Here is a 25614-nt window from a genome sequence, read left to right on the forward strand (position 1 = left end):
TCGCAAAAAGAAAAGGAGGACTTGTGGCACCTTAGAGACTAACCAATTTATTAGCGCATAAGCTTTCGTGAGCTACAGCTCACTTCCTCAGATGCATATCGTGGAAACTGCAGCAGGCTTTATATATACACAGAGAATATGAAACAATACCTATTCCCACCCCACTGTCCTGCTGGTAATAGCTTATCTAAAGTGATTTCCAGCACAAATCCAGGTTTTCTCACCCTCCACCCCCCCACACAAATTCACTCTGGGCTATCACCAGCAGGAGAGTGAATTTGTGTGGGGGGGTGGAGGGTGAGAAAACCTGGATTTGTGCTGGAAATCACTTTAGATAAGCTATTACCAGCAGGACAGTGGGGTGGGAGGAGGTATTGTTTCATATTCTCTGTGTATATATAAAGCCTGCTGCAGTTTCCACGATATGCATCTGAGGAAGTGAGCTGTAGCTCACGAAAGCTTATGCTCTAATAAATTGGTTAGTCTCTAAGGTGCCACAAGTCCTCCTTTTTTTTAAAGGTGTTAACATGACCCTGCAACTGTACAACGTTAAACAAGGTTTGGGGTTTGGTATAGAGAGATCTCAGCTTGCTTAGTACCATAGCAAACACCCCATTAAACCTCCTTTTAACACTTTATTAAAGATAGGGGAAAGAAGGAAAAAGTATGGAAGAATTTGAAATTTAAAATATTAAGTACAGTTTTTATTTTAGCAGCATTTCTAGTTTCCGATTTCATTTTTCGAAGGAAAGCCTGCGTTGACGGTCTCTGATGGTATGAAAGCTGCGGTTACCTGTCCTTTGGGGGGAAAAGAGAAGTTAGTTGAGATGAGCCGGCGTTACGTTGGTGTTATTCCTGGTGGTGTTCAAGGCGGATCCCATTTCCTAGAAGGCAAAACAAGACAAACGCACACAACCGGGGGGAGGGGGAAAGAACAGAAAATGCAGCTTCTGCCTTTGGTGTTGAGGCTCCCGTGTAACCTCACAGCTGGAAAAACACCGACATAGTACATGGGCTGACACCTGGCACGTTGGGCTGTTTAGGGCTTTGCATCAGCTGCCTCTTTGTGGTCACAGGCTCACAGCAGTGTTGTAAAATATGCGGTCTTGGCTGACTCTTATTAGACAGAAGGAAAAAGGAGAGGGATAGAAAACAGAAGAAATGATGTGGGGAAGAAAAGGGAAATATTGTTGGGGCAGTTGTGGGGAAAGGAGACCGTCTCACATCCCAGATGGTGTTCAGGATTCAGCCGGAGCTGGTGGTGATGTCATCTGGGTCCTTCTCTGGTCAGCACATATCTTACGATCAGGATGATGAAGGTCCCAGGAGATGGCAACCATGGTGGTGAAGCTCACTCCTGTAGTCAATTTTTCTCTTGAAGTCTCTTTAAGGGCCCTAAAGTGGAATATCCCATCCCCTCATTATTTTGTCCACGGGTTAGGCCTAATTTCCAACTCACCAATTTTGGTTCGAAAATTTCTGGCCCCAGAATTTTTCTTGTTTTCAGGCATGATCTTAACACAGTCCTTGAGTTATATCAGGCGGTCTTTTTGTTTGGCCTAATTCAGTCTCTCTCTTTTTTGTAACTTCTCCCATCTATATTTGTTGGGACAAGTTATTCTGATTTCTTAGGAACTTCCACTCACTCTTCACGACTGAGCGCCTAACCAAGGTAAATTTGAAGGCCCAGTTTTCACAACAGTTCCAGCCCCAGGGAGTTTACAATCTAAACTTATGACAGGTTTCAGAGTAGAAGCCGTGTTAGTCTGTATCCGCAAAAAGAAAAGGAGGACTTGTGGCACCTTAGAGACTAACAAATATATTTGAGCATGAGCTTTCGTGAGCTACAGCTCACTTATGAACCACTCAGGAAACAGACCTAGATATCACGGTGAGCAACTCAATGAAGGCTGCTGCTCATGGAGGAGCAGAGGTGAAAAAAGCAAACAGAATCTGAGGCCATAGGAGCAGTGGGATGAAAAATAATACTGAGCATTACAACTGACCAGGTGTACTTTTGTTTTACATGAAAAATTCCAAAAGAAAACAAACATCTGAACATTTGGGGGGTTTTCTCATTCAAAAATTGTTTTGAGTTATCTGATGTTTCCCCCTTTTTGGTCCCATCCCCGTTTTTTCCAGCGGAGAGATACGGGTAGGAAAGTAAAACTGTGAAAGTGGGAGAAGCAGCCTCCCTTCCTCTTTTAATTTTTTCCCTGCTGGAAAAGTGTGAGAAAAGTAAAAAGGTAAGTGAAGGGGTTATGCTGTCTCCCTTTTTAGCAATTTAAGAAAGGTTTTTACACTTTGCCAATAGAATATTTTTTAAGTAAGAGAAAGTGAGAAAAAAATTCTTACTTATGTTTACTTCCCCCCCCTTCCCAAACATGGAGAGGAAGTGGGAATTCCCCACAATTTCCAAAGAAAAGCATTTTAAAATGTCAGAAATAACAATAGTGAGAAAATCTTTTGCAAATGTTTCACATTGAATTTTTTCCTGAAAAATAAAAAATTGCATAAAAATGAATTTTTGTTGTAAAAACTAAATTCATTTTTGCCACCCCATTTTTTGGATTAAAAAGCATGTCATCTCAAACATTTCAACCAGCCATGCTAAAAATATTGCATTTCACACACATGCACGCAAATGCCATTATATAAACCAATGGTCTCCAGCATGCTGTGTAAAGGTCTGGTCACTCTGTCTCAGACAGTATCTAGGAGACATATAGGGAGTTTCAAAAATGCTTAGAAAAAGTTCCCTAGGGAGAGAGATTAAAAAACCTTGATGGAGAGTTAGCGATTTATACCAGATGAGGGTTACTCTCCTTTGAGGCTTTCTAGTTTGAAAAAAGATCCTGAATAAGTGAAGAGGATAGACACGTAGAAAATAATGAATGGTGCAGAGAAGGGAGATTGGGAACTCTCTTTCACACTACCAGGACAAAGGATGTTCCATTAAACTGAAAGGCAACTCTCTTAAAGCTGATGAAAGGAAAAGTTTTTTGACGCACTGCATAGGTCACCTGTGGAACTCCTTGCCACAAGATGTTGTGACCAAGAGTTTAACAGGATTAATAAATAGATTACACATGTATATGGATAAAGAGACTATCCACCCTTACATTAGGCTGCATAATCTTTTAGAAAGGCTATATACCCTCACGCTTCAGGGCATAAACTCACCTCTAATGATAGAGATTAGGAAAGAATGTTTGCTTGGGTCAAGCGAGTCCATAACTGTCCACTAGGGGCACCTTGCACCTTCCTCTGAAGCAGCTGGGGTACCGGAAGCACCATTGCCTGTCACCACCAGGGTAGCATAGCTTTCTGTTTGTGCGAGAGATGTCAGAGCCAATGGCTAAAGGGCAAACCAAGCTAGTGGAAAGGATGAAGTTCCCAGTACTAACTGTAGCCCAGCCCACACTTCAGGGAATCCAGTCATTGCCGCGGAAACCTATTTATAAAAAGAGATTTCGCAGCCCCGGATCAGACCGAGAAGGAAACAACAAAAAACTCCTATGTCACATAACGGACAGGTTGCATTTGTCAGGCGCTGCTACTGACCCCTGCTGGCCCAGCTGTGCCTCAGAGGAAAATTTTAGCCATGGAGATAGCAGGGAGGGGAATTGCAGCTGAAGAAAAAACCAGGGGGAGTCCTTGTGGTACCTTAGAGACTAACAAATTGATTTGGGCATAAGCTTTTGTGGGCTAGAACCCACTTCCTCAGATGCCTCCAGTGGAAAATACAGTAGCAGGTATATATACATAGTACATGAAAAGTTGGGAGTTGCCTTACCAAGTAGAGGGTCAGTCTAAAGAAACTCAGAAAGTCAGCTGAGGAAACTCTGTGACGCCTGATCCTGGAAATCTGTGTGCCAGAAGTAGGCTGGCACCACTCCTCTGAAGTCAGTCGAGCCACACTGGTTTATATCGGTGGCCGGGCTGACCCTCAGTAAACCCTGTATTGTAAATGGTGGCACTTTTCTTCTACAGAGGGGTCACATGAGAGTCGGGGGGAAGGGGCGATAATTATATGTGCTCACTCATCCTTAGATATAGGGGATCATAGAATCATAGAATCATAGAATATCAGGGTTGGAAGGGACCCCAGAAGGTCATCTAGTCCAACCCCCTGCTCGAAGCAGGACCAATTCCCAGTTAAATCATCCCAGCCAGGGCTTTGTCAAGCCTGACCTTAAAAACCTCTAAGGAAAGAGATTCTACCACCTCCCTAGGTAACGCATTCCAGTGTTTCACCACCCTCTTAGTGAAAAAGTTTTTCCTAATAGCCAATCTAAACCTCCCCCACTGCAACTTGAGACCATTACTCCTCGTTCTGTCATCTGCTACCATTGAGAACAGTCTAGAGCCATCCTCTTTGGAACCCCCTTTCAGGTAGTTGAAAGCAGCTATCAAATCCCCCCTCATTCTTCTCTTCTGCAGGCTAAACAATCCCAGCTCCCTCAGCCTCTCCTCATAACTCATGTGTTCCAGTCCCCTAATCATTTTTGTTGCCCTTCGCTGGACTCTCTCCAATTTATCCACATCCTTCTTGAAGTGTGGGGCCCAAAACTGGACACAGTACTCCACTCGATCCACTTTTGCTAGTCATTAGCTTGCCGGATGTTACTAGAGCTTGACATCGTCTCCTGGGCCTGCAAACTAGCAGAGACTGCTGCGTATGATGTTGCTGTCGCTCTGTTGGGCCCTGGGAGCTTAAATTCATAACTTCACTAGACACTAAAAAGACACTGGAGTTATGGCTTCTTACAACAATCTGCAGCCCGCTAAGCCCCCTTTGTCCTGTGGCTGCAGAGGTGTTAATGGCCCACTTCACCTCAAAGGGTCTCTTGCAACAGGTGTTAACTCCTTACGCTAAACAATCTGTGCCACCTTGTAGGTAGCGGTGATACTCCGAGCACCTTTCCCAGACCCAAGAAGAGCTGTGTGTAGCTTGAAAGCTTGCACCTTGCACCACTGAAGTTGGTCCAATCAAAGATATGACCTCGCCCGCCTTGTGTCCCTAACACATTGTTGGAAGCACTTGGGCGCATGGACTGGCGTTTTGGTCTGTGTTCGTACAGCACCTGACACCTTGGGGTCTTGGCTCCTAGGTGCTGCCACAGCAGAGATGATTAATCATCGTAACGGCACCGTGACAGCACTAGGGGATGAGGTTTTTATGCAGTCTTGACTCGCAAAAGGGAGACAGAGCAGAGACTCTATGACGTCTACTATGGACCTTGCCATTGTGATTCATTGAATCCAGCCAGCGGGGGGCACAATGGCTGTGAAGCGAGCACCATGCCAGCTTTGGCATGGGCAGTGCCAGCCCGGCACAGAACCTGGGCACATACGCTGCTTCCTGACCTGCTCTGAAGCCCGCCCTGCTCTGTCCTCGCTGCTATCGTAACCCGCGCTAGCTGGTTCCGGCTAACCCGTGCACAGCGTTCGCTGTCTGGATGTACCCTCAGCATCGAGCTGTTCGGTGCTGATGTTCTTTTCACTGTGTACCTCCAGGAGTGGGGAAGGGCGACTTGTTGAGTTGAGACCCAGGAAACCACACGCCCCAGTGTGAAACTTCCTTTTCCCCTTGAGCCCAAGTTGAGCTTCTGAGAAGGCCAGGTAAGAAAGTTTCCCAGGGCTATTCCACATGGCAGTCCAGAGTGTAAAAGCCAAGATAAAGGATTCCCCTTCTTCTGCACTTAGGAAGGGCCTTCCTCTGCTCTCTCTGCTCCCCCTCATTAACTATTTGGGCATCAGGGAAGCTGCTGCCCGTGCTACCAACTCTCCCGATTTTATCCTGGTTTTCTGCATGCCCAGCTCCTGGATGAAGGTGGCTTCCGGAGAATCTCAGCTTTCATTAAAAAACCAAAAAGGATCTCGCCCCCCATGCTTGCAGAGGAAGGCTTGAAAGCGAGAGCTCTAAAGCTGAAAAACACAGAAGGCAAAGAACCACCCCCCCGGCAAACACTGAGTATTAAAAAACAGCAACAAACCCTTGTGATTCGCAAAGCAGGAGTTCTGGATGGCCTGGCCCATGATTTCTGAATGTGGGGGATTGGAAACACCACTGCCCCCATCTAATTGGCTTTCTTCCCCATCCTGCCCGGATAAATGCACTGAGAAATCAAATGCAGAAATGAGCGAGAGAGGAAGTTGGCAGTTAAAGGGGGAGGGGTTTCCTGCCCACCAGATTGCACCACACCACAGTAGTCACCAACCATTGGCACAGTACAATAGTGAATCAAGCCCATGGGGTGCAAGCCAGGGGAGGATCAGGCCCATTGATTTGCAGAGCGGTCTTTATTAGCTGAAGATCTTGGGGGGATAGATTCTCATTTACACTAAGGCCCCTTTACTCTACTACGAGCATAAATTACAGCAACACCCAGAGCCTTGGCATAACGGGAAAAAAAGCCCCACATCTTTATGAGCAGATCAGTAACTTCAGGCCTGATTGGGAAGTGCATTTTATTGGTAAACAGGAGTCCACACAATCACACTATTGGCTGGATCTCAGGTGTGATGCTTCGTGCCCATAAGGAGGAGATATTAGGAGATTATCACCTTCTGCCTGCAGACGTGAAATGCCTCAGCATCTTCTCTTGCTGCTTTTAATCTACAGTACCTTTTTAAAAAGCCACAGTAATAAGATCTGCCGCGGCAGCTCTTTGCGTTAGAAGGTAACTTACAGCAAGGGTTCGTGGCATTTGGATGCAGTTGGCATGAGATCTTCTGTATCCCCCTCAGCAACAAATCTTCCCTTTGCGTGCATTCCCGTCACTCCGGTCTGCATTCGAAGGCAGTGTGTGGTCCTTATTTTACAATATTGGTCATGCTGAAGAGGAGTCCAAAGAACATGAAGAAGCATGTTGTCTTCAGCGCTTGGAAAATGGATGTCGGTGAGCCACTTTCTGTTGAAACAGACAAACGCACAATGAACATTTGCCTCTGCAATGAGCATCTCTAGGTCTCTGGGGTTATTTTCCGCCTACGAAAGCAGCTATTCGCTCCTGCCTATCCCCATTCCCTATTGCTCTGAATATTATGTGTTCTTCGCTTTGCGGTAATGCCCAGGACCCCGTAGTGCAAGGCGCTGTACAAACACCAAACAAGAAGACAGTCTCTGCCCCAAACAGCTCACAATCTGGTGCAGGCATTTACACCAGGGGTATAAAATGCTACCAAATGAGAAAGGGATATCTGGGACCTCCTGAGGCCAGACGCTCCACTGTTGTAAGTGACAGGGCAAGGGGCAGGACAATGGAGAAGCAGACCACCCCTCTCTCTCTCTCTGCTGGCGAGACAGACTCCACTAGAAAAGATTTGCTGAGACAGCTCTACTGGTATAACTAGTCCAGCAGAGCCACCTATTGAGGACAGTTTGTACCAGCACGAGGAGATCTTTTGTTAGTATAGTTAAGCCACCTCCCTGAACGACACAAGCTAGATCAGCAAAGAGGACTGGTTTTTCAGTACAGCTGCACCTCCATGGGGAGTTTGGCTGGCACAGGTCTGTCAGTCAGGGGCATGGACCAGCATCTCTGTGCTAACAAAACTTTGTAATGAAGCCCTGGCCCATGCCCACAGGTCAGGGTTTTAAAGGCTTGGGCCATTGCCATGTTCCCCATAAGGATAGGGGCCTGCATCTAGGATTAAGTGGGGCCAAGGAACGTGGCTGGCTCTCTGCACAGAGGTGAATTTCACGCAGTGGGATCATAACCCACGCAGCTGTGCCGTGGCCGCACCGACCCCAGGACCCCATGTCTTTTAGGTTTATCCTAGGGATGCTTAGATAGTAAGTTACCGCAGTAGTCTTCTATGGAGATAGTTTTTGAGCCCTGGCTAATGGGGTTCCTTGCCAGGCAGGTGTGGATCATGTCTTTAGCTCTTGGACGGCTCGAGATGTGCAGGGTGGGTCCTTCCTTGGTCTGGCTGATCCTCCTGCGGGTGTACATCCAGATGAAGGTGGCACTTTCCGCTTCCTCGGCGACAGAGCAGTTTAGCAGGAGGTTGCAGGTTCCATTCAGGATGGCAACGGCAATATCTGGGACGGGGATTTTCTCTGCGTGTTGGAGGCAATACGAAACGGGAAAGGGACCAGTGAGGATTCCCTGCACTGCACGTAGCTTTGATCCCCTCTGTGCAATCCCAGGTCATTTCCACAGGTTCCCAGCCCTCTCATCTCTTTACACAGCATACACGCGGGGTGGGGTGGGGCGGGGTGGTCCACATGGAATATTCTAAGTTTTTGATAAAAATTGAAAACTGAAATATAGCTGGGGTGCCTCCTGTCCCCATTCTCCTCTACAGGCCGGGCTTCCTGGTAAGACTACATTTCCCATGATGCATCATGGTCTCACCTCAGGGAAGGGAGGCCATGCAAGTTGGTAGTGCGTCATGGGAGACAGAGTTTGGCCAGAGAACCTAGCCTGTGGAGGAGAGCAAGGCAGTGAGGCCATCAAACTACAGCTCCCATGAGGCACCATGGCAGGACAGCCAAATCAAAGTACTTTGGTTTCAGGTGAAAACCAAAAAATGTTCAGTTTTTGGGTGGTGACTTTTCCAACAGATACTTTAGGCAAATAAAATCCATTTATTCAACAAACTAGTTTTCCCTCAAAAAACAAAAAACAAAAACAGTTTGCACAGAAAATTTTCACTCAGCCTCCCCAAGGCCAGGAAAGTTTGCCCTGAGATTCAAAGGTCCATGCAGTGGAGACCCACATATGCAGCATGTAACCATGCCCCAAGTGGGTTGGTTTTTCTGTGGGCAGTGACCCCAAGCCTAACAATACTGACCACCATTATAACGTACTTTGAGGCGTATGAATGAAAAGCCCTATATCAGAGCAAGGTTCTTCACTGGGCCTTTGTGATTCTGCTGCCATGTGATTTTTGCCCTTGATTTCAATAGGAGGGGTAGGCCCACAATTTGCCAAGCTCTTTCAAGATGACAGACGCTACATGTGGATGTGTCTAAGGGGCTAGATGTTATGTTACAAATATTTTTATGGGAAATTTCTCTAAAAATATATATTTATGTTGAAATAAACACCTACCCACAGGGCGGTTATATCCACATTTGAGCCGCAGAAGACAAGAAATTAGCATGAGCCCCTCATTAAAACTGAGCACTGGAATGCCATGCACTCATTAAAGAGCTTCAAAGGAGCTGACTAGCTCCCTGTTGACCCTTGGAGGAAACTGGCCTGAGGTGTCTTTGTTTAAAGAAAGTTCTTGAAACAGACACTTGAATTTAAAGGAAACGGGAGTTTGATTTTCCTCTCCCATGCTCTGGTCTGATTTCCAGAGATGCTCAGTAGCTGCATCTCCTCTTGAAATCCAGGGGAGCCCCAGGATTTCAGCAACTCTGAAAAGCAGGAGCAACTCCATGGACCAATAGCTCAACCGTCAGCTGGTGCAAACAACCCCCCATCCCACCCCCACACTCACTGTACACGCGCAGCAGGTATTCCGTCACGGTGGTGGTGAACTCGGTGTTTATCTGCGCTCTGTACACGCCCCTGTCCAGCATGCTCAGGTTGCTAATCACCAGAGAATAGGTATGGTCCAAGACCCTCAACCGCCCTATGTAGCGTTTATCCAGCACTTTAACTACAGCTAGTTTCCCTTTCCGGGGGGTAAATGTGGCGAGGGTTGTGACCGAATTCCAGACGATGGTCTCCACGGGCACCCACGGGGGAACTTTGAAAGGGAAAACTACCGACCCTCCCACCATCCCAGTCAGCTGGATCGCCTGGGATTTGGTGGTGCGTGCATCTAGAAACACAGAAAGAAAGAGAGAGGTTAGGAAACTGATGGAACTGAGTTCTTTAACGTGAGTTTGATTTCTGAGTCTGATTTCATGCAGATCGATATTATCTATCTATCTCTCCATCCATCCATCCCCATGCACACCTCTCTATCCCCATACACGTTCCTCCACCTATCTACAGGTTGAGTGAAACTGGGAGTTTCCATTCGCTTGGAAATGACAATATTTCAACATTCATTTTCCATCCCACATCAAGATGAAGAGCCAAAATTTGAAAGTTATTTTGCAGAATGGAAATCCTGGAATATTTCAGTCTGGAAGCGTTGAAGAATTTAGTTTCAGCACTGTTGGCTGAGAACATCAGACATTCCTGAATGGCAGTGTTTCATTTCGAATGGTTAAACTGACCCAACATGCTTTGTTTCAAGTCAGTTCAATATTAATCTGCATTTTCCCATTGAGGCACATTGACTCATCGAAGGTGTAATTTGGGAGCTGGATGCCTATGGGCTGGGCCAGGCTCCCTCTCCCATAATGTACTGAGGGTCATGTGACTCCCATGGTGCACCACACAGCTTGGTAAGATGGGAGCCTGTATTGCTGTATGGGACATGTAGTCCTCCAGGGAGCCAGACCCAGAGGCGAGAATGGAGGGCCAAACTACAACTCCCATGAGGCAATGGACTGACAGGGAAATGCTATTTTAACAGTTTGTTGAACTGATTTGAAATTAAACATTTTGGGTCAATTTTTGATTTGGGTCAAAATAACCAGAATTTTTTTTTCTTCAGTTTTGTCGGAGAATACTTCAATCTCTTTGGTCACTCGATTACAGACCTAAAAGTGGCAATTCTTCAACAAAAAAACTTCAAAAACAGACTCCAATGAGAGACTGCTGAATTGGAATTAATTTGCAAACTGGATACAATTAACTTAGGCTTGAATAAAGACTGGGAGTGGATGGCTCACTACACAAAGTAAAACTATTTCCCCATGTTTATTCCCTCCCCCGCCCCGCTGTTCGTCAACCGGTCTTGTCAACTGCTGGAAATGGCCCACCTTGATTATCACTACAAAAGGTGTCCCGTCGCACCCCCGCTGTCCTGCTGGTAATAGCTCACCTTACCTGATCACTCTCATTATAGTGTGTATGGTAACACCCATTGTCTCATGTTCTCTGTGTATATAAACCTCCCCACTGTATTTCCCACTGAATGCATCCGGCGAAGCAAGCTGAAGCTCACAAAAGCTTATGCTCAAATAAATTTGTTAGTCTCTAAGTCCTCCTTTTCTTTTAACAAAATTAAAAAATTCCCACAGAAAGTTTCCATTTTGCAGAAATTGTTTCTTCATTCCAGTGGAAAATTCTCAACCAGCTACACACACACACACTTACTTTACCTGTAAGGATAAGACATGTGAGCAACCAACATAGTCCCAGGATCACCATCCTAACACCGAACTGGTAGCTTCTCCTAGACATTCCCAGAGAGTCCTAGGAGGAAAAGACAACTCAGAAGGGGCCTCTCCGTGGGGAAAGAGGAAAGCGAGGTGAGCATTTGGGAGCCCAGCTGTTCACAAAAGAAGGCTGGAGGGTTGGATTTCCACAAGAGCTCAGCAGCACCCAAATGAAGTGGGCCAAAGTGGGAGCTGCTGGGTGCTCTTGGAGAAGTCTGGCACTTACGTACACAAGGCTGCATTTGGTCTTCTAATCCTGACCCTAATACCCTGAGCTCTGACCAGGGGCCCAGGCTGAGTGTGTCTGTAATGGGGCTGGCGCTGTGACTTATCAAGACACGGGAGGTCGTGGATAGACTTCACAAACTTTTCTGATCCAGCCTCTTTCAGCTATGTCAGTCCTACTGTCTGATTCTCCTCTCATTCACACCAGCATAAATCCAGAGGAACTCAATTAAAGCCGGTTACATTACGTCTCCAAGGGCAAAATGTCTCACTTTTGCCACCTATGCCTCATTTTTCTAAACTAATGAGGAAGATGACACATAAAACCAAGCTCCCTTTGGGTCATTAGAAACCCAGTGGCCATTTTTGTAAGGTTTTAGCCCTGCTGCCATAGTCCAATGTGCGTGAGTTGCTGGGATAGGACCGACAGTTATGGACCAGGCCGTAAGTGACCTGGCCCAGGAGTCAGATCAGCAATCAGGTCTAGTGGGCAGAGCAGGCACCCAGGCTGGGGAACGAAGCCAAGGATCAGCATCAGAAGCAACTACCAGTTGACCAGAGTCAGAGCCAAGGTCAGATACCAAATGGCAGAACCAAGGGTCAAGACAATCAAGGTCAGAAGTTGGAGGCCGGGGTCGAAGCCAGGCCTGGTAACTGGAGGAAAGGCAAGAACTGAACATGGAGCAGGAGCAGGGTGGAAACAAGAGAGAAGGCAGGAGCCAGGTGCGGGGCAGGAAGCAGGTTGGGTGCAGCCACAACAGGAAACCACTTGGCTGCTCAGACAAACTTCCTGTGTTTCCTTTTGGCTTAAATAGTGTGGTTGGACCAATCAGTGGAGTCAGGCGATCCTCCAATCAGGGCTCCCGTGGGTGGAGTCTTGGCTGAGGCTATCGTCCTACTAGCCTGCGGGCACTCCAGGTTTCAGCAGACACTGGGTGGCGGAGCCAGGATGCAGCAGCAGCTGTCTAGGGACACCCAGACCTGGGTTCAAGACCTGGGACATCCTACTGAGCTGGAAGTTTGGCTCTAGAAGCTCCTGCGTTTGGATTAGGCCCGGCCCATCTCTAGTGTTGTGGTTTTCAAAGTGCTGCATGACCACTACTTAATGCTCCAGGTTCTCTAACACAAGCTGATTGTCATTATGCCTGAGAGAGGAAGCACCTTGTCCACATGGCCAGTCATCAGGACAGCCTAGACCAGTACACCACTTTGGCTTAGGCTAGGACCGTGGCCAACCCCAGAGCAGTCTCTCTCCAGGGCAGATGAGACAGGAAGAAAAGGGGGGACCCAAGCTCAGCCCCCCCACCGCAAACTTCTCTTATGTCTGTGTAAATATGGTTAAACGAGAGGGGGTGGGGCCTGTACCAGGGCCCCAAATCTCTCCCAACAGACCTGCCTCTTGCAGATGTTGCCATCTTGTAGATCACTTTGGGGGAGGAGGGAGCTAGCTCCTAAACACCCATCTTCACATTCTGTCTCAGCTACTTACCTGGCCGCCCATCACCCTAGGACCAGAGCTCTTCCCAGTCTCTAATAGTTACCCTAACCACCCCGCTCCCCGTGAGGCAGGGCAGTGCTGATATCTCCTTGGTACCACAGGTGGGGAAACTGAGGCATCAATCAACTCAGTGGGTTGTCCAGGGTCACACAGGGAGCATCTGGTAGAGCTGGGCACTGGACCCAGAGTCGCTGGCTAGTGTCCTAGTCACTGGGCCATGCTTTGCATTAGCCATTGAGTAATATCCTTGTGCTATCACCAATATCACCAATATCCTCCGTTACCACCCTACCAGAACAAACTGGTCCCTTCTCCCTCCTCTTCTGACCCCTCCTTCCTCCACTCAATCCTCCTCCCCCCTTCATCCTTATATAGCCCCATAGCAGCTCCATCCCCAGCCCCCACCCCCAGCTCTGTTCCTCCCCCCACCCCCCGGCTGTCTCCCCTGTACAGTCCCAGCATCCCAAGCCCTGTCTGTCCTGCCTACACAGACAAACTGCCCCCGTACCTCCCCTATAGGGGGCAGGGACGAGCTGCTGCCAGCCACGCTCAGGGCAGGAGGGGAGCAATGTGGCACTGGCCGGTTTCCTTTTCCTCACCGTCTCTCCTCTGCAATGGGAGGGGGACAGCCTGGAGGATGGGGGTGCAGGAGAGCGATGGATGGAGCGGGAGGGGGGAAGATAGGTAGGGACCGGGTGCTCCCAGTGGCCAGAAGCCAGCACCCCAGCACAGCGCCCTCTTGTGGCCTGTTCCCAAACCCTCAGGAACTGGCTGGTCCCCAAGGTGTGAAATTGCCCGGGGGGCAAACCAGCATTCTAAGGGTTAATAGGGCCAAACCTCTCCCCATGATGAGCAGTTACCATGGCAGTCACTATCCAGGTATGTCTCACCTGTAACAGGTGACTGAACCATCTCTACTGGGGGGACGGGGATGAAGAGGAGAGGAATCTATTAACCCCTCCCCACAACACACACACAATTTCAGTTCACATTTGTGTACACTCATGTCTAGTGATTTATCCTTGTGAGTCTGGTGATTATTTTTATGGCTCATTTGTACAACCGTGTTATAGAACAGCTCTCCCCCACGCCCTTGCAGGGCGAATGGAACATTCCAACAGCTTCCTTCCTCCCCACCAACTTCAAAGAGTCCCCCGATTTAACCCCTTCCCTGCCAGAGGAAAAGAAGGAGAGAGGAAAAACATGACCTTGTAGGTATTTATTTAGTCTAAGCACCAGTTTGCATACAGGAAGGACCAGAAATGGAGGGCCACTGGCATTAAATATGTAAACACATAGGGAAGGAGCAGGACAAAGCTGTTTGGAGCGTAACTGATTGAGAACATTCAGAACCACACAAAAGACAGGAGTGTGTATGTGTTACATCCATGCGTGCATTCCATAGTGGGGGAAAATACATAACAGGTTGGTTATGTTAGGGCTGGTCTAGGTTTATTAGGTCCTGCCTCAGTGCAGGGACCTGGACTTGATGACTCCCAAAAAAATTTTCAGCAAATCAAAAAAAAAAAAATCATTTTGAATCAAATGAAACTTATCACATGACCTGAACTGTTTTGTTTCATTTGGAGTTTTTAAAAAACATTTTAAAGAATTTTTAAAATAAACCTGAGGGAAATTCCACAACATCTTTCGGAAACAGCTTGTTCTGACTTTTCCGAGTTTCTTTATGCTTGAGCAAGAATTCACCAAAATCAACCAGAATTCAGAATTTTGGTCTGCCCAAATCTGCATTTTTGTCAAATAAAAGTTTTTTGCCTGAAATATTTCATGCATCTCTGCACTCGAAAGCCTGCAAATGTTCTAGCTGGTGATGTCCATGCAACCTTAACTCTGCCCCTAGTGAGTCTGCTTTAGTTTAATTAATTAGATGATTGCATGCTATTATTTCTGCAGCATTGTCTGCCATTCAGTAGGACTTACTGTTATCTTAGTCATGATTATTTGGAGAACTACCAGGTCATTATGAAAATGTTTGCAAATATTGGAAGATTCTTAGACTTTTACTGTAAATAGTTAGTCACCTAAAATGTTATCCCAGATATTTCTCTAAGACAGTTTCAGGTACCTAACCAGAGGGCAAAAATGATACCATAGGACCTAGCAACCAGTCACTAACCATCAATTAGAAAGAGCTGGAACTGAACAGTTCCTGAAAATTGCTCATCAAAACCAGCTATTTGCATCCAACAAACAGACTCACATGCTGAGGGCAATAGGTAACGCTCTGCTAACCAATAAAAAGGGTCTCGATTCACAATCAATTTTATTGTTAGTATTATAGTAGTGTGAGAGGCCACAAGAACGCTCAGGGCCCTGTTGTGCTAGGTGCTATAAGCAGTCTGTCCCCGATCTGCAGAGTATAAAGAAACCAGACAGACCAAGTTAGGAGGGGAAACTGAGACACAGAGAGGCACAGTGACTTGCCCATGGTAGGTCAGTGGCAGAGCTGAGACTAGAGCCCTGGTCTCTAATTCAGTGCCTGGTCCATCTATGTGCAGGTAGGTAGGCAGGGCTCACACCTTAGGCACCTACATGTTGCATTGCTTCTCTCCCATCTTTCTTGAGCTAAGGAAGAACGATCCCCAACTAGATCAGTGCCTCCCTTTTTGTAACCTTCCAGTCTCCTCTGTCAGGTGACTCCCCTGTCACCCTCAATAGGTGTCTTCACTGCCAGGCAACCTCACCCCAGCTAGCCTAGTTTGGAGCCAGTTCCTTGTCTAGAGTGATCACATTTCAATGGCTGAGCACTTAAGTTAAATGACCCCTACTGTTAGGCCGCTGCCCCTACCCCCTCCGACATGGAGTTGAAAGGACAACAGAGAGGCCAAGAGGCTGCTCCATATTGGTAAAGGTACATACAGCGAGTTCATAACTTCACACCAAAGTCAGAAATTAGACAGAGAGATTTCCCCGAAGTATCACAGCCACAAGCAAGCAGCGTGAGTTGTGGGCACCACCATTACACTGGCATCTTAGCCATGAGTATTTGTTTGTTTCCTGCTCACTCTTTCTTTCATGCTTCTGCCCCTTTTGTTACTGTCCTGGGGTGTGACTGCCCTGCAGCATCACCCACTTCTGGCTAAGTGTGGCATTCCCTGCCTCACTTTCCCTTCTCAGGAACCCAGTAACTCCACTTCAGGCCTCTTGACTCAATAATACTCCCCAGGGGGCGAGATTCCTAATAAAAGCTGGTGCCAAATAATCCAGAACAAACATCTTTAATAAAGCAGAGGCTCTCCTGGCTTTTGGAGTTGTTCTGAAGCCCACCCCATGAGCCCTGTTCCCAGCCTGGGCTACCCCCCAGTCTCTCCTTGCGGCAGAAACCCCCACCCTCCTCCTGGAGCAGGTTAATTCAGGCAGTTGTTACCTCTCTCCTTAAAACAGGAGTCTGCAGCTCTCCTCTGTTGGGAGGAAGTACGTTGGTCCCCTTCTCCCAGCTCGTCCCCAGTTGGGAAGAGAGCCTTCCTTGCCCTCACCTCTCTGCAGGCTTCCCAGATATTTCTTTCTCCCTGGTCTGTTTCCTTTCTCCCAGGTCCCTCATAATTTGTCACAGGTGTGGCAATTTCCTGGACAAACCCTACTGAATACAGGTTAACCTTCTTGAATTAAGTTTATGTATCGCTGTGTGCCAGGGACAAGTTGGTGTGAGAGACAAGGTGAGGGAGGTTCTCTCTTTTATTGGACCCATTTCTGTTGGTGAGAGAGACCAGCTCTTCTGCAGCTCTGGCTTGTATGTCAATTCCCTCCGGGAAGGGAGGCCACAGCTTCTCCAGGTACTCAGAACAGTGGGGGGTTGTTATGCAAAATCCCTCAGGTTGTAACACCTCCAAAGAGGTCCCACAACCAGACATGCCCAACCCGTGAAAAAAAACCCACAGAAATTGGGCTTGTCTTTGGCTTAAGTGGCTTGCGAGTTGCTTGTTGGCTAGTTTTTGGCTTGTAGCTTGTTGCTTCTTTTTTCTTTTTATAATCTGCTCCCAGCAAGCAGGGGCAAAGGGGAATAAAGGGGGACAAGGGGCAAACAGGGGCAAGGTGGGGAGAGAGTCAGGGGTGCACAGTGGGCCCACCACAGTCCCAGACTGCATGCCGGGGGGACCTAGTCACATAGAGTGTTGAGGTACTTAGGGATTGGCTTGTTTTGGCCTTGTTTTGAAGTGGGATTAGCTTGATTCACAATAAATCAAAAAAGTCAGGGTGCTTATTTATGGCGTGAAAGTTGGCAACTATGCCCACAACCTGGAGCGGCTGCACTTTTAAACTGATTCTCCAGATCCCAACAAACAAAGGAAGGACTTTTGGATAAATAGCCTGAATTTAAACTGACTTAGGACCTTTGTTCTTATCCAGCAAACAGCCAGGATCCCTCCCTGCACCTCCACCTCCATCTGCAGAGAAAGTGAGGCTATTATAGCACCCAAGTAGTGGGCCTTGTCTCTGCAACATCATCTTCTCCTTAGTTCTCTAAGTCCCTGGTTCAATCCCCAGTGTGCTGGCCAAGATGGTGGATATCTCACGAAAGCTTATGCTCTAATCAATTGGTTAGTCTCTAAGGTGCCACAAGTACTCCTTTTCTTTTTGCGAATACAGACTAACACGGCTGTTACTCTGAAACCTGTCTAACACAGTTATTTCAGGAGTTCGTTTTGGTCTTGTGCGTTTCACCAGGTCTGCCCGGGAACGGACCAGCGCAGGCAATCGAGGAGATCGTTGCGTTCCCTTGGCTTTCACCGGAATGGCAGCCTTAGACCCAGTTATGAACGAGGAGGAGAAATCCAAACGCCAGGATGGAATCGGCGGTCTTCCGAGCCAGGGACAAGGGCACGGCTGAGTTCTTCTCTGAAACAAGACAAGAACCTGTTATTTATAGCACCTGCCGGCTATTTATTAACAATAATACAAATGGGCTGCCTCGCCCCTGCCATGGAAAACCCACAGGAGGGGGTAGACTTTAGGGGCAAGGATGGGCAGGGGTCGAAGGAGAGGGGAGCAAAGAGAGGATGCACAGCAAAACACAGGGAAAGCAGCCCTGTCCCTGGCCTGAGCGCTCTGCCCCCCCATATCCCCCAGAGCGTGCAGAGAGAGCTCCCCCCGCTGCTTCAATCACCCAGGATGACTCTTCTCTCCTCCCTGTGCAGAATGAGCCAAGGAGACACCCCCAAACCCCAGAGGATCCCCCCAGTTATCGACACAGGCTCCCAGAACCTCACAGCTGGCTCCGGAACCCAGTGCCCGGCTGCAACGGCACTGTCCCTGTGGCTAATCGTCTGGGATCCCCCTAGAACACACTATCTGCACTGTGCCTTCCCCCCCAGCCCCCCCAGCCGCTGCATCACTTTGTGCCTTGTGCTAACGCAGACACCATGCCCTGCACTGGTGCCTCTAATGGACCCCCTTGGTCGGGCCCTTGCCAGGGACTGCCCCTGCGACCTCGAGCTCCAAACCACTGGCCTCGACCCCCTGAGGACTCAGCCCCTCGCCCGAACGGCAGCCCATCAGCAGGCGGCTCTCCTGTGTCACAGGCACCCACAGTCCCTCCAACCCTGGGCAGCGTCACGCCGCGTGGCCAGGATCCCTCATCCCACCCGCGGCACCCCCAGCAGCCTGGCATCCCCAGTCTGGCACCACGGTGACTGCAGCTTCACAGCAACTCACAGCCCAGGGCAGGTCAGTAGAAGACTGCTCTGGGGTCCCCCGGGGAGGGAAATATACACTGGGGAGCAGCGAACGAGACTCTCGCTCAAGAGTCACCAAAACCACGGCTGCCCTGCTTCAATTGAGACCGAACCAGAGTGGCTGCATAGCTAACCTGCACAGCCAGATAGACGCAGCAAGATAAATGAATGCAAAGTGAATGTTACCATCCCATGTGCAAGGGCTTCTGTAATAGACCAAGCCCGCCTCTTCGCTGACGGGGTTGCTGACGACGCACTTGTAAGATGCGTGACTTTCTGACTTTAACTGATCGTCCAGTGTGCTGCTATTTTTGCCCACAAAATCCTTTTCATTCTTGTACCAGTGGTAGGCCACTTGGGTGGCGTTCACAGTGCACTCCAGGGTGACATTGCACCATCCATCTTTGTTGTCCCTGTTGGTGACTTTCACACTGGGCTTAGGGACAGGCTCTGGAAATAGGGAAAAGAGAAATTCAACAACAGGCCAAACCATGACAGAGATCTAACCATGGGCCAGATCCTCAGATGATGTAAACTGGTGGTGCTCCAATGAAACTGATTTATACCAGCTGGGGACGTTGCTTGTATAGATTTTATACAGAAGGGTCTATTAGCGAGACAAATTCAGACTGCAAATAAGGCATAAAATTTTAACGGTGAGAGTAATTGACCATTGGAACAATTTACCAAGGAGTGTGATGTGTTCTCCATCACTGACAATTTTTAAATCAAGATTGGACATTGTTCTAGAAGATCTACTCTAGGAATTGTTTTGGGGCAGGTCTCTGGCCTGTGGTATCCAGGAGGATAGGCAAGATGATCACAATGGTTCCTTCACGCCTTGGAATCTTTGAATGATGCTCATCTAGTCTGACTGCCTGTGTAATGCAGATCAGACAATTTCACACAATGGCTTCTGCTTCCAACCCATTGACTTGTGGCTGGATGAGAGCATATCATTTAGAAAGAGGGTCCAACCATGATGTGGAGACCTCAAGTGATGGAGAATCCACCATATGCCTGGGTGAGCTGTGTGAATGGTTCATTTCCATCCCCGTTAAATGCAAACACAAAATGAGACAAAACTTTCTTCTAGCTTCAACTTTCAGCCAGTGGATCTTGTTCTACCTTTATCTGCTAGATTGATAAGAGAGGGCTCTTCAGAGACCTTCCCCGTGTGTTAGAACTGCTTTGAGAGCGAGTCACCAATTTACCTTCCCTTTGATAAGCTAACTAGAATAAGCTCATTAAAAAGTTTCCCACCGGAGAGCATGTTTTCCAGATCTCATTATTTTCCTTCAGCATTTTGGGGGTGATGAAATACACCCCATTTGGACCAGATACATTAGATCAACAGTACCAAATTCCCTGTGTATTCCCCCCCCCCCCCCGCCAATCCTGTCTACCCACCATCTCACCTAGCAGAGTGCATGTGACCCTAGGGTCTGTCTGGTTGCTTAGATAACCTCCCTCACCCCAGCATCTCTCAGGACTCCATGGCCATATCCTCACACCCTGAAGCACGGAGAGACCCCTGGCAAAGGCCTTAAGCCAAGATATTTAAACGTGACTAGTGACTTGTGTGTCCCTCAATTCTGGATCCCCTGTAGGATCCCAATTTTCAGAGCCCAGATGCTCAGCACTTTCTGAAAATCAGGTCCCTTTAAAGTGTGCCCAGAAAATGGGGCATCCCAAATCCTTAGTTATTTTTTGGAAACACTGGCCTAAGTGACTAAACCAAATCTCCTGGATGCCAGTCCAGTACCTTGGCTACAAGACCATCCTTCCTGGCCCTTACCAGCTTAGCCTGGGGGGGTTAGAATCATAGAATCATAGAATATCAGGGTTGGAAGGGACCCCAGAAGGTCATCTAGTCCAACCCCCTGCTCGAAGCAGGACCAATTCCCAGTTAAATCATCCCAGCCAGGGCTTTGTCAAGCCTGACCTTAAAAACCTCTAAGGAAGGAGATTCTACCACCTCCCTAGGTAACGCATTCCAGTGTTTCACCACCCTCTTAGTGAAAAAGTTTTTCCTAATATCCAATCTAAACCTCCCCCACTGCAACTTGAGACCATTACTCCTCGTTCTGTCATCTGTCATGGGTTATCAACTCATTTCTTTTATGGAGCCCCCTTCCCCGGTGGCCTTCCTGGCTCTCACTAGCTGGTCTCCCCTGCTTTCTGACGTGTGTGTAGCTGTTCCTTGAAGACGTCTGGGTGGCTCCATTACCCCACCTTCTGCCAGCAGGGCAGCAATCTGCTTTTGCCTCTGTTCCCATTTGGTCCGTTGTGGGAGATCCCAAAACAGGAATGTCATTAAGGTCGGTACCTGACCCCTCCTCTTAAAGCCCCAGCCACAAAGATTCCAGAAAGAACAGCTCTGGCGATGGAACATTGGACCCAGAACCTGAGCTGAGGATCTGGCCCATTTCTAGGAGCCTCTTTGTCCCATCCAGGCTGTTACCTGCTCCTTCCCCTGCCTTGTGGGCATTTCGGGCCGGGGAGAGAGGAAGGTGCATTATCGGGGCCCTTCTACCTCACCATCCCTGACCCTTGTGTGAAGAAGCCGCTCCCGACTCACCGTACACATTCAGTTGGATAAGTTCACTTTGCGTCTTGCTCTGGTTGTTCTCCACTTCTATCCGGAAGATGCCACTGTTTTGCTTCTGCAGCTGGACAATTTCCAGGGTGTGATTCTCATGGTAACACAGTTTATTATGAAAAACGTCATTGAGGTAAACCGCTGTCTGATTCCGTTTTTTAGTCAGGATCTTTAGGGACTCATCGAACCACCAGATGATCTGCTTGTATTCCTCTGGGACTGGCAGTTTGGGGTTTAGATACACCATGCCACGGACAATCCCATTCACCTGATTGTGCGGCACCTCTGTGGCCTCGAAAGCTGTCAACAGACAAAAATCAGGGTTGCAATGGGAAGCAAAGGAACAAGCGTTACTCTTAGTTAGTTGTTGGGTGAACTGGGACAAGCTAGCACAAATGCCTCTTGCTGTGCCTCAGTTTCCCCCTGTAAAATGGGGATAATGCTACTGGCTCTTTTGTGAAGGACTTTGAGTTCTTGTGACAATCAGGTTCCAGACTGCCCTTCCCAGTGGAGAACAGAAGATTTAGGCCCCCCCAAAATGAGCAATGGAGCGTTCCTTGAGGCCGGTTTAACCCCAGTCTGTATCGATGTTGCATAATGACCATCATGTTCAGACTATTCCAAGCTTTCACAAAAGCACTTACTCAATATACTCCCATAGTACAACAATACACCATGCAATCAGTGGGCTCAGCGGCTCCTTTTTGGGCCTAACTTTCTGTTCTTCCCCTTATGGTGTCCGGACCCAGTATCACAGATCTACAGCCGCAAAGAGCCCTCGCTCTAGGTATTGTTATGTTGTAAGTCCCTAGAAAAACGGAGCCTTGATTGCGGGCCACTAGGTCTTGAACCACTCTGATATTTGTACTGAAAAGGCTTGTCAAACCATTTATTTCCCAACAACAATATAATACGCACAAGGGCCTGCCGGTGTCCAAGGGGGCCTGGAGCAAGCAGAGCATTGTGACTTTGGTATCAGCGAGGACGAACGTATAAGAGATTGTCTAGAACATTGGGGGAAATTAGAGTTGATGCCTGAGCTAACTGGGGCCTGGGGGTACCACCTGGACAGAGGGGTGAGTTAGCACAAATGCAAGTGACCCACAAAGGGAGAAGTGAAAGGAAGAGCAAGAAGAAGCAAAGAAAATGCTGGAGAGGAGGGGAAGAAACGCCGTTTAGAGGACAGACCACTAACGGAAATGGAGATCCCTGGGCAGAATGGTGGCCGGTGTCGCGGGGGAGACACAGGCCAAATGAGGTCTGCCCAGCGGGATGAAAGGACACTGACTGCCTGTCCCTCAAAGCGCAGAGATCAGGGAGACTGGCAAGAGGGGGACGCCCATGTCTTGGGGTCAGTGCCCCCAACCGGCATTCGGGAGCAGGCGTGGGCTGTTTATTGCCAGGGGCAGGATTCTGCCATGCTGCTTTCTTATGTTGAAATTATTGGGATTACTTCGGCAGTGAGGTCCTAGAAATATCTGCGGGGGAGGGGGCTGTGTTGGGTGTTTAAACAGCAAATGTGGTTTCCGCAAAAAATGACAGTTTCCGTGGGAAATGAACTTCTTCTTTGGCTTGTCGGGAAAATCCAAACGGAATGTTTCGCCCTTCATCTGTGCCCAGCTGGGCTAGTGCAGAACCTCCCGCCCCTGTTCTCCTCCAGCCTACATCTCCCACGATGCACAGCAGCCGTTCGTGCAGGGGGGAGTCCCCACGAAGTGTCACTGCGGCCATGAAGCAGGAAGGGACAGAATATTCTTCCAGCCTGGGCAGATTTAATTCATGCACCAATATTTCCCTTATTTGCTCTAACAGGTGGATCCTGCCAAGTTCGGCTACACCCTGACAGCACTGTCACCAACTCACTGACTTTGGGCAAGTCACTGCCTCACTCTGTGCCTCAGTTTCCCCCTCTGTATAACGATTCCCAGAGATCGCTGTGGTAAGGCTCAGCTAAGGTCTGCATCCTTTGCTCCTTGGTAAGTAAAGTTGCTACAGGAGTGCAAAGTGTTGTTTTTATTTCCAGTTTGGACTTAGATTGCACCCTTTTTTATTTTCTCTCCTGCCCCTAATTTGTTCTCTGGGGTCCTAATCAATAACCAACATACCAATGGCCTCGTCCTTTACATTTCCTGTTTCGCCCACCCTCCCCATCTACAAATTGCCCGGAATTAGCAGGAGAGGCTGCTTTATGCTGAGCCACTGCCTGTCCCCATCATTTCCTGTTTCAGAGGCCATTTCATCTTTTGAGGGAGTTTTTTGTTTTAAATCATGGAAAGAGCATTTTCATGAATGACACAAGTAGCAAATCCAGCAGGGGTCATCTTTAGGGTCAGCAATTATCAGCAGTCAGAGCTAAAGTCTCACACTTGAGCTAAAGGAGTAACTAACTCCATTAGCTGGTAGCGATAGCAGATTGTTACCCCACCATCACCAGAGTGGGAGGGGACAGACATATACATACACCAGGTGTGTTAAACACATTCATATTTATAAGCTGGACCTTTTGAATTGGTAATCTAGCAAACAGAGTGTGCGCTATTCACTGGAGGCAGTATCGTCTAGTGGCTAGAGCACTGTACTGGGATTCAGGAGACCTGGCTTCTATACTTGGCTGTCCTGCTAGGTGAAGTCACTTTCCTTTTCTGTGCCTCAGTTTCTCCCACTCTGAAATTGGGACAACGGTACCCATTTAAAAAGCCCATTGAGATCCATGGGTGAGAAGAGCTAGGGGTGATTGTTTCTTGTTTGGATCAAGCAAAACGCCCTACACGTGACCGCTGCTGACTCTGGGGTAAGTTCAGCTCCTTTTACCACTTTATGGTCTCTTGATTCGCTGTGTGTGCTTCACCGTTGCTGCTGTGTGATGGTGACAGAGTGGATTTTGCTGTTTCAACTCCGCCTACGAAGCTGGACATCTTCTCCCGTATGCAAGAACTACCATAAAAAGCCATTACTAAGGGGGAGGGGGAAATCACAAACACCACGTGACCTGCCCTAGACACGTAATGGATGACATAAGCATTAACAAATACACCACCCTTTACACCAGCATTGAAGGCACTGAAACGCCTCTAAAAAGTTGGGCCTTTCAACTTCCCTCCCCCACACCACCGCCATCATATTACCAACCCTGTGCCTCCCAAAATCACGAATGAGGTCCCTCACGCATGAGATTGTCTTTTTTAAAATATTAGTTTTGGGTTCTTTTTTATGTGCCTGCTGGGTTTTGAATGTTTATGGATCATGTTTTCAAGCTTTTCTCCACAACCACAAGGGCTAGAAATTTAGCATTCTTTTTTTTAAAAAAAAAGTGAGATTCTTACATAATCACAGGGCTCCAGCAGCTGGGGATTTTTAGAAAATACCAAGACTCGCAACAAATTCACAAGAGTTGACAACAATGGAATCCCTATTTCGGAGTAAGTAGAGCCAAACCCCTGTCTGATTCCCCTGATCACTAGAATGCTATACGCAGGAGGAAAAAAACAACCCCTTCTGACCAGAAGTGTGGATTTTGATGGCCCTAATTTCAGTGCGTGCAGGAACAAATGTTGTCAATGATAAAAAATGACGAGCTTCTAGATCCTTGGAGACTGAAATACTCTAGAAGTTTTCTCTGGAGCTTTCCAGTCTGTGGCCTGGGTTTAGCCCATGGGCACAGTTCTAACCGACTTCAGAGAAGAAAAACTAGGCAGGGTAAGGAAATGTCTGTTCCAGCAACCCAGCTAAATACAGTTAATGAGCTCTAACAATCTCTCTGGAGCTTTGATGCAGCGACTTGTGCGAGCCCCTCGGCTTTGGTCTCTGCGATGGAAAAAACGGGCTTTCATTTAAAAAACAAACACAAAAAATAAGTTTCTAAGCCTGTTCTTGTGATGAGCCTGAAAACTGTAACTTGAAAGGAACAAGGCAGCCGTGCTCCACTTAGTAAAGAAATGTCGGCAAAACACTGGATCAGAATTTATATCCTTTCCCCCCGCTCCAGCCCTCCAAGATAAAACTTATCTACCACAAGGCAGGGGAGTTTGAGAAAGAATCAAATCACTAGCACGCGCGAGCAGACACACAGCCCAAATCTGCAACCCAGATCCAAAAAGCGTACCTTGTAAGCTGCTGAGCACCACCAGGTATGCAAAGGTTTGACCGGCTGCCGCCATCTTCCCCAGCCTCGCGGCAATCTAAAACCAGGATGTCCTCTAATCAAGTGACGTTGTCAAAGGACCTGATTCTCACTTACACCACCCGTGTAAAAGGGTCTTAATACGGGACTAAATTACAGGTACACCTGCATTAAGGCCCCTTTACACTGGGATAAAAAGGGCTTGGTGTAAATGAGAGACAGGCCAAACCGATTTTA

The 25614-nt window shown here is 48.0% G+C and overlaps 2 protein-coding genes across 2 annotated transcripts; both read right to left on the minus strand.

Annotated features, from left to right (window-relative positions):
• Positions 1–849: 849 nt before the first annotated feature.
• LOC140902891 (SLAM family member 5-like) lies at positions 850–13874 on the minus strand. Its single transcript, XM_073323482.1, has 4 exons — positions 13853–13874; positions 9460–9786; positions 7811–8068; positions 850–884 (listed from the first exon to the last, which is right to left on the minus strand). The coding sequence occupies exons 1-4, from the start codon at positions 13872–13874 to the stop codon at positions 850–852; spliced, it is 642 nt and encodes a 213-aa protein (XP_073179583.1).
• Positions 13875–14642: 768 nt separating this feature from the next.
• LOC140902713 (CD48 antigen-like) lies at positions 14643–25614 on the minus strand. Its single transcript, XM_073323075.1, has 4 exons — positions 25360–25614; positions 21237–21557; positions 18842–19105; positions 14643–17819 (listed from the first exon to the last, which is right to left on the minus strand). The coding sequence occupies exons 1-4, from the start codon at positions 25412–25414 to the stop codon at positions 17725–17727; spliced, it is 735 nt and encodes a 244-aa protein (XP_073179176.1). The 5' UTR covers positions 25415–25614; the 3' UTR covers positions 14643–17724.

Source organism: Lepidochelys kempii, chromosome 24 (genome assembly GCF_965140265.1).
Source record: "Lepidochelys kempii isolate rLepKem1 chromosome 24, rLepKem1.hap2, whole genome shotgun sequence".
Classification (NCBI taxonomy): domain Eukaryota; kingdom Metazoa; phylum Chordata; order Testudines; family Cheloniidae; genus Lepidochelys; species Lepidochelys kempii.